Source organism: Morus notabilis, unplaced genomic scaffold, assembly GCF_000414095.1.
Source record: "Morus notabilis unplaced genomic scaffold, ASM41409v2 Scaffold2202, whole genome shotgun sequence".
Lineage (NCBI taxonomy): Eukaryota > Viridiplantae > Streptophyta > Magnoliopsida > Rosales > Moraceae > Morus > Morus notabilis.
Window position 1 is genome coordinate 52729 of NW_010358156.1, and position 14298 is coordinate 67026.

General features: G+C 32.3%; 2 protein-coding genes and 1 long non-coding RNA gene across 3 annotated transcripts in view; 2 read left to right on the forward strand and 1 right to left on the reverse strand.

Moving 5' to 3' along the window:
- Positions 1–101, reverse strand: part of LOC21389608 — a 2278-nt gene extending 2177 nt beyond the window's left edge. The window contains exon 1 of the mRNA XM_024161559.1: positions 73–101. The gene's annotated coding sequence lies outside the window, so the exon portion shown is untranslated. The remainder of the gene's footprint in view (positions 1–72) is intronic.
- Positions 102–6800: 6699 nt separating this feature from the next.
- Positions 6801–9027, forward strand: LOC112090386. Its single transcript, XR_002901630.1, has 3 exons — positions 6801–6834; positions 6934–7011; positions 8756–9027. It is a non-coding gene; the product is annotated as an uncharacterized LOC112090386 (long non-coding RNA).
- Positions 9028–9677: 650 nt separating this feature from the next.
- LOC21389609 (zeta-carotene desaturase, chloroplastic/chromoplastic) lies at positions 9678–14195 on the forward strand. The gene is made up of 14 exons (XM_010091961.2): positions 9678–10196; positions 10687–10811; positions 11010–11144; positions 11267–11339; positions 11476–11549; positions 11647–11751; positions 11946–12190; positions 12293–12380; positions 12541–12583; positions 12669–12825; positions 12948–13076; positions 13382–13454; positions 13589–13753; positions 13883–14195. The coding sequence occupies exons 1-14, from the start codon at positions 10031–10033 to the stop codon at positions 14048–14050; spliced, it is 1746 nt and encodes a 581-aa protein (XP_010090263.1). The 5' UTR covers positions 9678–10030; the 3' UTR covers positions 14051–14195.
- Positions 14196–14298: the final 103 nt, after the last annotated feature.

Here is a 14298-nt window from a genome sequence, read left to right on the forward strand (position 1 = left end):
GGGAAAGAGAACCAAAATTAACGAGAATGAGGGAAGAGAAAAAGAAACGGTTTTTGAGAAGTGGGTCCTGACCGGTGATTCTCTCCCCTCAGAGACGTGCCCATGAAGTGCGAGCACGATGGCTCTCACGTTCTTTTTTTTTTTTTTTTTTTTTTTTGAGCAATCTCACATTCTAAATTTTAATTGGTCTTTGTATCAATTAAACGTAAAAGAATTTGGCACATTTACTTCCCGATTATTCATAATTGACAACTTTTAACCTTTTTTTTTAGATTTTCTCTATATGAACTCTCTAATTAGTTAAAAATATTAAAATCACATTAAATTAAAAAAACATGTAAAATAAATAATTTTTTATATAAATCTGACAATTAAAAGTAAAGAATACAGTTTATTCTTGTTAATTTTAATAAAAAATATCTTTTTTCTTAGTTTGTCAAAATTATTTTAAGTTTTTAGAACTTTTATAGTGAAAACTGTTATTTTATTTTATTAATAGAAATTTTATGTTAATTGTTGGATTAATTTTTTAAGGTTTTGATATGTAAATAAAAACAGTTTGAAAATTTAATTTAACAATTGAAATAACCCTTTCTTCCTATAGATTAAAAAAAATAGTTTAAGAGTTCTCTAAACATTAGATTTGGTAAACTATTTATTGAATTTAATAGATTATTACACATGCTCCCAAATTAATGACAATGTTATAATTTGAACGGAAACACCTTCTTACATGTTATGTTGGAGGAGATATTTAAAATTTGGACATATCGTATTACGCAGATGAAAATTATCTTTTCAAACTTTGACATCACTCATCAGTCATAAATTTAGTACACAATAAAATATTATTTTAAATTTTCGGTTAATTTACTACAATTAGAAGTCGAGTCAACTTACCAATTCAATTACAATTTAAGGAGTAAATACGAAAAAAAAAAAAAGATTGAACTTATATTTGGTGTTTCTTTTTCTGTCTCCCTAATAAAGTCATACCGCGTTAATTAATTATTATGACTTTCATTATGTGATATGATATTTTAATTCACCTGCATTTTAACTTACATCAAAAAAATCTTACACAAGAAGAAGTACAACGAGACTGAAGAATATCATTCCTTTTTGTTTAACTCTGAGTTGTATTTCTTAATCTTTCGTTTTCATGGTTAAGTATCAATCACAAAATACCTAATTCTTTGTGTGTGAAAAATCCCAAGAGATTTTGCACTTTGTTACGGTAGTGACAGACACATAAATGTCAATTGACCATAAAGAGACCCCAATCCTGGCCAAACCCAAGTCGTTCTCATTGCCAACCCATCGTATCTCTCTTTCTCTCTCTAAAAATCTACAGGAGAGAGATATTAGGCTCTCTGTTTGTCCCTTCAGAATCTGTGATGATGAGACCTCGTTTACTTCGTGGATTCGAGTTTTTAATTCGAGTTGAGATGTGACATTTTCTGATAACTTTTTACTGTAGCAGAAAAAGTTAAATGTGATATTTTCTGAGAGCTTTTTACTGTAAAACCTTAGAATTAAAAATTTAAATCTGTGAAATGAACGAAATTTTGATGTTTTTGTGGAGATGGGATTTTATTCTAAAGAGTGGTTGAGCAAAAAAACAAATAAAAAATGTATAATTAAGCATTGGGTTTCGCTTTATTTGGCTTTTAAACCAATATTCCCATTACAAAATGAAAAGAAATTCATAACAAAGCAAATGGGGGTAACGTCTTCGCGCGTTTACTTCACGCGCTAAACAAATAAACAAAATAGAATGAAGCCAGCTGTATGCTATATTCTGCGTGTATGTCCAAATTCTAATCTGTATTTTTCAAAAAATAAAAAATTATGAGAATTCTCCAGTAAAAGTACAATTTGATTCTTTGTTATATCATTATATTTTCTTAACTTTATGTAAGCTCTAGTACGAATGCACAATCTGATTAGTTAAAATTGAGTTGGATTTTTACTTTTTATTTTTAATTTATAACATTTTTAATTAAATAATTACATATTTATTAAAAATAAGATCCATTTTATTCTGTTAGCTAGCATATGTTACAGCCCAAAATTTAGCCCGCTTGTCGCACTTAGGCTTATTGGGCCTGCAAAAACAACATCCCTCTTGTGTGTTTTTATTTAAAATTTTTTTTTTTTTTGCCTATTCATCTATCATATTAAGGAAAGTTAACCTCTTTATTTAAATTTTGATTTTGTAATTGGTTTAGGTAAGTTACTCAATACCATTTCAAGCAAAAACAAAAAAAAAAAAAAGTTACTCAATACTAAATCAGGAGACTTTTAATGTGAAAATAAATACAATAAAGTCACAATTATTAATAAAAGTAATTATCCATAAAAAATTATTAATAAAAGTAATTATGTTAAGTGTTAACCTTTCTGTGTCTTATTCAAAAAAATTGAAAATTAGCATGCGCATTGATAATAATAATAATAATAATAATAATAATATGTATGTTTCCGTGTAAATTAGGCGTGTATTTTAAAATTTAAGTGTAAAGACAAACACTTCTTTAGAGTGGGATTAAAAACTGCCACTAGTTTATTTTATGTTTTAATTTCAAATTTACCACTTGTAACATTTTTTTTTTGTTTTAAAAATAAAGAACTAACCGACCAAATAAATCTAAAAACACTATCAACATGTCTGATCACGTACCGGATATAGAGGTTGCTGGCTATGCGAGGCAAGATCACGATACCTTCTTCGACGCAATGCCAAGTGTATAGATCTAAATTTTTATTTTCATTATTAATTAATAACTTTTTATTAGTGTAATTATTTCACTCAAAATGTTATTAATCAATAATAAATGATAGAAATCTTGACTCATATAATTTTAAAGAGTATTTGTCTCGTTTTCTCGAAAATGAATGTAAAGAATTGTAGAGAAAGGAAGGGAGGATAGATGAAAAGGATGTTGAAAAATAGTTAACCAATGTTATACTCATTAGCCATAAAATAAACCATCGGTACACTGATTTCGTTTTGTTTTGTTTGTTTTTTTGGAAAGTTGAAAGTAACACTCAACATTTGTCCGTTGTTAAAAAAAAAAAAAAAAAAAAAAATGGAAGAAAGATCTGAGTAGTATTTTTCTGAAGATATTCACGGTAAACAACATATTTTTAAATTTCACGACAAACAACATATATAATGTAAATGAAACAAATTTATAACATAAATTTCAAATTTATCAGGCATATTTTTTAAAAATGGCCTGTCTGCTGTAATTTATCAAAAAATAAAAATTACCATAAATTTCCAGTTTAGTTGTTATGTGAAAAGTAATCCACTGATTTACTAATCAAGCAATGCAGTGGAAAAGTTGCGTTGACGTCTAGTATGTTAGAGAGAGAAACAATAAGAAAATATAGATAGATAGAAATAATAAATTTGGTGTTTTTACTGATTATGATAATTAACCAATAATGTACTTGTTAGGGATAGATTAAAATAAGAAAAATGGACTTTTTTTTTAGATTATAAAGAAAAACATTAATAAGAATCAATAACCTCATGTTGCTAGGTATCCTAATTTAATATATTTTTAAAGCAAATTACTAGTGTAACCTTCTTTTTTTTTTATGCAAAGAGTGTTATAATACAGTCTTTAGAGAACAGTGACGGAGACAGGGCATGGCCCCCTAGTTTATTTATTTATTTATTTAATATGGTGGTTTAAATTTTTATATAGTAGATATGTGTATAAATTATACTTGACCTCCCTTAAATTAATAGTTCTCTACATTTTAATAGACCAACCATTTAAATTTTAAAAAATAAAATATTCAATTTTATTAAATTTATATACATGTTAGTATAATCTTGATAAAAAATACCCCTACCAGTAAATCCTGAATCCATCACTGTCAAAAAAGATAAACGTATGTCATGTAATTATACGCAACTATATAGTGAACAATTAAGTATTAGCAAAACAACATGTATCAGGAGTTTTATTATTCTCAATTTTGGTAAATATGTTGTATGTATTGTAGGCATGTTTTGAAAAAAAAAAAAAAAAAAATTATTTTTTTTTTCTTTTTCCTCAAGAAAAATATATTAGGTGGTGTACTTCATGTCTTCATTCCCTTAAACCATTAGACAATTCTAAAGAGACCACCAAGAAGTAAGAGCCTGAACTATACTTTATAACTATGGAATTTCAAACCCTAAAATAATAGAAAGAGACGTCCTCACCACAACACAATTCTCAATAAGCACATCCTGATATCATATTAGGCTATTCTATATATCATCATTTTGTTTTGAGTTTCATTACCGTAAAACTTTTATGCTTCTTTGCTCCCACATCATAAGCACTAACATATTAAGGCGTCTCCATCTTGTACATAAGACATTGGGAAATTGTAGAAATAGGTCAAACTTTTAAATCTATAGAATTAAATAGTATATTTACCAATAATTAGTAATTAATAGACCATTTGTAGTTTTAAATATTTTATTTCTCAAGTTTTACTCTCACAAAGGTTTTTTCTTTAAATCTTTTATCTCTATGTTCGTGTCATTTTTTTTTTATCTTTTATCTTTCTCTCTTATAGCTAGTCTCTCTCTGCCATCCTTATGTCTCTTCTCATCGTTGATGGAGGATAGTTGTTGAAGACACCAAAGCACTTGGGAGATCACTAAACCATTGAAGAACTTTTCAAGTTGCGAGCTCACTAAAACTCTCCCCAAGTTCTTCAAGAGAAGAAACACATGTTCATCGTTGTCAGAAGCAAGCAATGGCGAGGATCCTCGCGAGTCGTACTATCACAATGGACACCGACGATGAGAAGGATATCGAACTTCACATCGCAACTATCATTGTCGACCTCTAAGCCCCCTCTCTAGCAACGGACGTCGGCGTGTGGGCTAGTTGTCAAACTATGTCGCCACCTCTCTTGTCCTCTCTTCTTCGGCACGGTGGCACTTTAGTGGCGGTGATAACTTTTATAGATATGATGTTTTGAAATTAGGGCTGATTTAGAATTTTAATTTGGGGCAATTCTAGAGTTTTTAAAACTCTGGGGACTATTTTAAATTTTGTAATAAGACCCTGGATACAAATATTTTTTGATAATAATAAATTCTTGTATTTAAGAATAAGTGTTATGGTATAAAATTTTGTGTTCAAGTGGGGGTACTTTTGGAATTTTAAGTTAGTGTATGTATGAATTTAGTGTTTAAAGGCTTATTTAATAACAATTTATAAATCTTGACTTATTAATTTTTATTCTTCCCTCTCACCCTAAAACATTCACACAACATGAATAAACTTTTGGCTCCAGTTGAATTCTATTCAATGATTTTAAATAAAATAGAGAGAAATTTTGAGATATATTGAGGAGAGTCGATATGAAAATTTGTAATAGAAAAAAATAAGTATACATATTCACAACTATCCAATTGTCAAATATGAATGTTTACTCAACTATTAATCGTGAGTAACAAGCAAAAATGACGTTTATTTGCGATATTTTTTAAATATTTATATCACTTTCAGACCTTATTCTTTTTAATAATTAAGAGACGGTTTCAATTTGGCGTTATACTCGTCTTCCATCTAGTGACAACATACGATTAAAGTTAACTTGTGATCAAATCATATTATTGTTGAAGGATATCGTTGGATAATGAACATTTTTTTAAGAATAATATGAAACACTTTTTTTTTTTGGTTTACGAGTTACGACTTATATTTGAAGGATCTTGGCGTGAGTCGGGATATTTATGGTTGTATCCGAACGAAGTCCTTCGGAGGGTTGGTTGAAGTTTTGTGTTATTAATTTTAATGATGATAATAACTTTTATTCTTTGAAAAAACATATTTATAGTGTGAAATTTTAATAATTATAACATAATATCAGATAATTTTAAAGAAAAAAGTGCCGAACGGCTCTGTCTTTACAAGGAGTGGGCCCTATCCCTTTGCGGGGCTCATGTGAGGCCCACTTCTCGTGAGTACGGAGCCACAGTTATGCGAAGGTGTATAATACAGCTCAATTTGAAAACTCGTGTATTAGAAAATTAAAAAAAAAGGTCATTTATCTTACTTATCAGAAGTTTAAAATAGTCATTTTTTTTAATTCACGGTCATTTGCTTTAATTTATCTAATACTGAAATTACCCATTCTTTTAAAATTTTTTTAAGCCACAATACTTCTCGGGTGTCAAATTAGAAATAGTAAAAGGATACGAGTAGAGAGGACTTCTCCTAGTGTCATGTTTTAGGGTCGGTTTGATAGTGCTATAGGTTTTAAAAAAATTATTGTTAATTATACTGAAAAAAATAACTGTTATAAAAAATAATTAAATATTTAATAAATTATAATTATATAAGTATTGATTCTAAAACTATTATAAGATTTATGAAGATTTTATTAATTATATTTTAAGATAGTTACCGCATAATTTAAAAATTAAAATTATTTTTAATTTTAATTATAAATTTTTTAAAAATTATTTAATAATCACTTTTTATAGTTTTTATTAAACATAGGGTGGATTTAGTATTAATTCTCGGAGAGAAAAAATACTTATTGAAATAGCAGAAACTATCAAAGCTGTTTGATAAAAAGTAAAATAATAGATTTTTAAAGAATTTCTAAACAATCTAAGCTGAAATCAGAATCAGTTTTAGGCTGATTCTGATTTCAACTTATGTGGGAATCAAGGAAGGTAGGTTAATGAAACTTTCTTATTTCCAATTTTACCCCAATGAAATCTTAAATTTACCACCTGTATAATCACATTTTTCAGACTCATCTTCTCTCTTCTCCTCTCCGTCCTCTCTTTTCTCTGGCTCGGTCCGAAGCACTCTCTATTCTCTCTTGTCGTTCTCCGATGGTCTTTCTCTCTGTTCGCTTATCTGTGCTCGTTTTGATTTATCCTCTGTGCGGTTGTAGGTTTGCCGGTGTCCCTGTTCGCTGGGTCTCCTCCTCCGACTGCGCTCCGTTCTCTACCTCGTCAGATCTATCACCTCTGTAAGTACTCAATTGATTAGTTTCTCTGGATTTGGTTCTGATTTTTTGTCCTACTATTTTTTGGTTTTTAGAGTTCTTTGACTCACAACAATTTGCAATTTCTGTTGTGCAACATGAATACAAAAATTGCAATTTGTACGATATGTGTACAAATATTGCTATTTGTAACAATATGAAATTGAAGTTGTTCTAGTCCTATAAAAGTAGTTAATTCCTAGTTTTTGTGACAATGTGATTATACTGTTGCGTTATGAATCTTTACAAACTTGCTGGTTATTCAGAATGGGAGATTAATGCTTTAGCTATATTGGTTAAAGGATGTTTGTTTGACAGCCGATTTAAGTTGGTTGGAAAGAATAGTGAAAGTTTGATAGGATCTGGTCTCAATACTAATCAGAAAGTAGCAAGAACAGGGAATATAGATCGAACAAAAGATTCTGAATAGTTTTCTATTAAGTAAAATAGCAAGGAAAATACAAGGATATGTGGTTTTCAAGTGCTCCTTAGAGCTAATGCTCATCTAGATGCAGAAAACTCAGAGAAATTGGTCTATGCCCTCCCACTGAGCCCCCCTCCAAGTTTTATTCTTTCTATCACTAACTAACTAACCAAACTTCTCCCTAAAAAAGAGGTCTTGAAGTACTCGGATGGCGGAAGGGTTGTCTTGTAGGTGTAGAAGGATTGTAAGGGATTTCCCTTATAAGCTCTTTTAAGAGTATAGAAATGATGAAGAGGAGAATGTTGCAAGATAAAAGTAATGGTCGTTGAAAGGCATTTTGAGTAGAATGAGGCTGTTTTTATTAGATTTTTGGTATCTAGAGGTGGTCTTTTAAAAGTTTTCGACTGTCTGTGGTCTGTTGCTCATTCGACCACCAGTTTTTTATTTTTTATTTTTTACGCTGTTTGTGTGAACGCATTGTCCTTCTTTGGTTGTACATTTTAATCACTTTTTATTTTTCAATAAACCTCTCTGTTTCTTATTTATTTATTTTTTAAAAAAGTTTGAACTATAGAGTTCTTTCATTGTTTAGAAAAACAATGTTTTATTTATTGCAAAAATATTATAAGTTTTCTTAACTTGTATTAATTTAGCTCTGCTCAATTCTATTGGTTTCAAATTTGAATGTGTCATGTATGGACTTAAGAATGTAGCATAATTTTTTTTTTGTTTTCAGGAATAGTGTTGCTTATACACTATATAATATGCTGGGATAAAATTAATTCAATTAGCTAAAAAGCTGAATCTCATTTGTCTCTGTTGAATATCACAGGAGGAATTTGAATTGTTGTGTCTTGAAACACAAATATTTCTTCATGATGTTGCGTTGTAACGTTATTACATATGTATTTGAACATCAGAACTCTCACATAATTTGTTGTTGTGTGCATAGTACTTTTTTTTCAGCAGTACGCCATGCAGATTTGAATTTTCCAACATTTAAGAATAAGCTATTTAGCAACGTTTTATTTTGCTAGCCTCTTAGACTTAGGATTAATATAATATAACAATTTCATAAACATAATAATCTTAAACATTCATTTGCAAGCCTGCTAATTCTTCTCTCCTTTTTCCTGTGCCAATTTTGGTTTAAGTCAGATATGATTGATAAAATTGCTGTGACGTTTATGGTAATATCATACTTAATGTTGCTCTCCAAAGAACGCTTGGCAGTGCTGATTTGAACCAGTAAACAGTCAATTTTGGATGTTCTTAGTGAGAATAATGTTGTGTTCTATGCCTCAGGACATCATTCTGGTTAAAGGTCTAAAGCTCGACGGCATCTAAGTTGGAATATATTCTCTCCATTGCTTACCCTTGAAGCTGCTTGGTTTAGAGGGATCGCCAACAAGTTGCATTCTCATCAGATGAAGTCATTTTTTTCCCTTTTGTGTGTAAAGTCAAAACATTACAATTAGTCTTTCCCCACTCTCTTAAATTTCAAAATGTCATTTGGAATTGTCCTTGCCATGTGCCATAAGTGGGGTTTTTTCTAACGTTGTAGTTTTTTTTTTTTACTGTTGCTTCATCTTTTCAGTATGTGTAAATATAACAATAATTTGAATGTTCTATCAATTCTTTGATGGCCTTTTAACATCGTCTAGAGAATTTCTTGTATAGAGGATAGTAGTACACTGTGTAAATTGATACTTGTATAGATTTGGAATGTACATTTTTGTTGTATATGTTCGTTACTCATTAATGTTTTTTTTAGTTGTAACTATATTGTGAATGAAGAAATGAAAAAAAAAAAATTAATTATCATAAATTTATTGTTAGAAAACTCAGAATCATAGAATTTTTTTTTAAGTTTAACAAGTATTTTTAAATACCAAAAATAATTATACATATTTAAGTTTCATATTATGTCTATTTTGATCATTTTACATACCCATAACAATTTAATTTCAAAATTTATCAAACGCTATTATACTGATTTTAGAATCAGCACAGCTAGTATAATTACAGTTTACTAAACACTCAACTGTTTCTTGTAACAACTGTTTCTTCTTTCAGTACAGTTAAAAGTAATTTTTTTTAAATTTACAACACTACCAAACTAAGTCATAAATTTTAACTGTGAATGACTAAAAAATTAATTTTGAACTCTACAAACACCACCAAACATACCCTCAGTTTTTGGTGTTGGACTTGGTGGTGGCGCATTATGGTCAGAGGAGTCGCCACTTTCTTTCCTGCTCTCTCCTTAGTGCACGTAAGTTCATGACTTCATATATAAAACCGTCCAAAAAGTGCCTCTAAATTCGCATTAAATATTAATTAACTTCAAAAGCAGTCCAAAAACTTCACTCAAACCCAACTCAATTACCTGCCAAATTCTCAACCCCAGCATCTTCTCAGCCTCAGATACCCCCCTGTCTCTTCTTCTCTTTGTGGCCTTTATAAAATCTCTTCATTTCAACTCCCCTTTCCTCTTTTTACAGAGCCCCGATGTTCTTTACGGAAAAGACACAAAGAAAGTGAGAGGAAAAGCTTGGTTGAAATTTCGCGGCTTCCATCATGGCTTCTTTGGTTCTTTTTCCGACGGCCTTCGTCACCGGGAACCGGTTGGAGACTGCTGGGTTGTTGTTGTCCTCTCGCTCTTCTGCGAACTCGGCTAGGAGTCACAGGTCCTTATCGGTTCGCTCCTCTTTGGACGGGAATGTTTCTGACATGAGTGTGAATGGTAATCCTAAAAGTCCATTATTTTCTCTGCCAGTGTTGAAAGTTAACCTTTTCTGGTTAATGGGTATTTTTGTTTTTACTAAATTTTGGTTGAAATTTGGATTCTTTTGATAGATAAAGCTCATCAGTTCATGTTTCATAAAACTTTTGTTGTTTGTTATTCCCAAAAGTTTGTTGCAACTTCTGCACTACAGACTGACTTTCAGCTTAGAACATCTGCTTAAACAGAAAGTGTTGGAAATGGTTTGGTTAGAACTTAAATTTCCGGGGTTTTTTTATCCAATAGCATACGATGGAATGTGTCTGAATTTGTTATCCAATTTGCCATTGAAAGATAAAAAAAGGATGCCTGATCTTAGGATTGTGCCAAGACTGCGACTTTGGTTTGGCATCCAGAGTGTTTGGTGTTTAGCAGTTAAGTGAGCGACGAACTTGTTAAAAGCCTTTTTTTTCTCTCTTAGATATAGTAGACTAAATGATTGGTTTACCAGCTCCAAAGGGATTGTTTCCACCTGAACCTGAACACTATCGGGGCCCCAAGCTGAAAGTGGCGATTATTGGTGCTGGGCTGGCCGGCATGTCAACTGCAGTTGAGCTTTTGGATCAGGGTCATGAGGTTTGGTTCATTTGCTTTATGATTTCTGAAGCATTATCTTTTGTTTTTATAGTTGGACATACATGACCCCCTCTCAGTCTTAGGTTATGTTTTCCCCAGATCGAAGTAGCTAGAAAGTTGGATTTTTGACTACTATAGAGAAGATAGTTTCTTTGTTCCTTTAAAGATAGTATTAATGATTATGCTTGGTTTCTTCAGGTGGATATATATGAATCAAGGCCTTTTATTGGTGGAAAAGTAGGATCCTTTGTTGATAAACGTGGAAATCACATTGAAATGGGACTGCACGTTTTCTTTGGTTGCTACAACAATCTTTTTCGGTTGATGAAAAAGGTGAATAAAAAATTTTATTGGGGTTGCAGGGAATTTACTTTCTGCGAATTTCCTTTAAACACATATTTAACAACGTTTATGTGGTCTTTAATAGATTTTGTTGGATCTCCATTTAACTTTAGGTTGGAGCAGATCAAAATCTACTTGTAAAGGAGCATACTCACACTTTTGTCAACAAAGGGGGTGAAATAGGCGGTACGTTCTGGTGCTTGATCTTGGTTGATCAAATTTTATCTTGTTGATTGTTGTCAATTATTTTTTCTCTTCAAGCTCTTCCTCTTTGGTTTCACATGTCTGACACTATTTTGTAATTGCTTGCCTGATTTTGCAGAACTTGATTTTCGGTTTCCAGTTGGGGCCCCAATACATGGGATTCGTGCATTTTTGGCTACAAATCAGCTAAATGTATAGACTGCTTTACAGCAAGAGTAATTAGTGATTGTGTCTTTGCTGTTTGAGAATTATGTTGACACTTTTTCTTCTTCATATTGTATATATACAGACTTATGATAAAGCTAGAAATGCTGTAGCTCTTGCCTTAAGTCCAGTTGTCAAGGCTCTTGTTGATCCAAATGGTGCCATGAAGGACATTAGAGATTTGGATAGTGTAAGATATCCATTTGTTTTGTTTTTTGAGACTCCTAGTTCCATTCATCGCTGTGAACTTCTATACGTTGCCTGTCTGGATTCAAGTTCTTGATCCTGTCTCCTATCTGTAAATTTGTTCATCCGGTTTTGTCACTTCGCTAGTTTGTGCATTAGTTATGTACTAAATCTTACTTTATTATGTGTTTCTCACAGATTAGCTTCTCTGATTGGTTCATGTCCAAAGGTGGCACACGCATGAGTATACAGAGAATGTGGGATCCTGTGGCATATGCACTTGGATTTATAGATTGTGATAATATCAGTGCTCGTTGCATGCTTACCATATTCTCATTATTTGCAACTAAGACAGAGGCTTCCTTATTGCGCATGCTTAAGGGTTCTCCAGATGTTTACTTGAGTGGCCCAATTCAGAAGTATATTACTGATAGAGGGGGCAGGTAATATTTTAGGATAATTGGATACTGATTTCACCATTGTTATTGCTTTCTCCTTTATCGGGCATTGCTCACCAGTTAAAATTTCATGCTCTACTTGGATAGGTTTCATCTTAGGTGGGGATGTAGAGAGATACTTTACGACAAGTCTGCTTGCGGCGAAACATATGTCACGGGCTTGGCCATTTCCAGGGTACATTTTTATGTTTCCTTTGATTCATTGGGTACTTTGATGGCATTTCCTATGGTACATTATCTGACCTTGGGTTTGACACGGGCCTGCAGTCTTCGTCTGAGTTTGGACTTCTTCTTTAAGGGTTAATGCCTAACACGTTCCTTTTATTTCATCGTAGGCCACTAACAAGAAAGTCGTTCAGGCTGATGCTTATGTTGCAGGTTTGTTGTTCTCTCTTCTTTCCGTCAATATTATTGTTCCCTATGTCATGCAACTAGAATGTCTTAATCTGTTTGTTTGGTGCAGCATTGGATGTCCCAGGAATTAAGAGATTACTTCCACAACAATGGAGGGAATCCCAATTTTTCAATAATATTTATGAGCTAGTAGGAGTTCCTGTTGTCACAGTGCAACTCAGATATAACGGATGGGTCACAGAATTGCAGGATCTAGAACGGTCAAGGTGATTTTCACATTTATTGAAGATATTGGCAAACTCAATGTTGGATACTCATGCTAAGACCCGTGAATAACTGAATAAGACACTGTTGCTTCGTTTATTTATCGACTCTTTTTGGCTTGTAGGCAACTGAAGAAGGCTGTGGGACTGGATAACCTTCTTTACACACCAGATGCAGATTTTTCTTGCTTTGCCGATTTAGCACTTGCCTCTCCAGAAGATTACTACATTGAGGGACAAGGTTCACTCCTCCAGTAAGTAGAACGCCATTATTAACAGTCGTCACGAGTCATTAGTAATTCCTGGAATTCAAGTATTTCAATGGATCAATTTTACCTTGTGGTGGCTAAATTTTAACCTGCAGTTGGAAAATATTTCACGTATCGATGATCGAGTCATGAAGAATGAAAAATCAGTTGGATGTTTAAATTATGTATAGATGATGCCAACCAAAACCGCCCTTGACATAACATCTCTGTCAAGTTATCATGTATCATGCATGCAAAACGCGTTGCTTTTATTTTTTAAATTCCCAACACTGACTTTGCTTTTGCTTCAGATGCGTTCTGACACCAGGCGATCCTTACATGCCCTTAACAAATGATAAAATCATAGAAAGAGTGGCGAAACAGGTTATTACCTTCTAAAAGAACTTTTCTTTTGCCTCTCATTTGTGAAGAATAAAGACGATCTACAGGGCCCGTGTCTGCAACAAACTCTTCTATTTCTTCTTCATTTAAAATTTTCCCCCCCTCTCCTTCTGCAGGTATTAGATTTATTTCCATCAGCCCAGGGGTTAGAAGTTATTTGGTCATCAGTTGTCAAAATTGGGCAATCTCTTTACCGGGAGGGCCCCGGTAAAGATCCATTCAGGCCTGACCAGAAGACGCCGATAAAAAATTTCTTCCTTGCGGGCTCGTATACAAAACAGGTAATTTACCTTGATTAAAAAGGTCTCAACAAATGAATGAAAAATGTTTATTGAGCATTACAACTAATATAAGAGAAATTTTATCAGCAAAATAAGAAACGCTTATAGATGCTTCTATCTCTGGTACAGGACTACATAGACAGCATGGAAGGTGCTACTTTGTCCGGCAGACAAGCTTCTGCGTACATATGTGATGCTGGGGAAGAGTTGGTAGGTATCCGGAAAAAACTCGCCATTGATTCTCATGAACAACTTGAAGAAGCAGCCAATACTACTGATGAGCTTAGTCTTGTTTAACCCCATCATGTCATCCATTTTCTGAGCACTAAGCAAAACCACCTCAAATTATAACGATTAGGTGGTTACAGCAAAACGTACATTTTGTTTATTTTGTATGTAATTCTGTGTTCCATAGTAATACAAATCCAGGTTCATTCCAGAACTCTCAGGAAAAAGAAAAAGGAAAGTCCCCATTAAGCATGGATAATGGACGAAACGTAAGATTTCCATAAAAGATAAACACCAAGTTCAATCCATGGACAAAT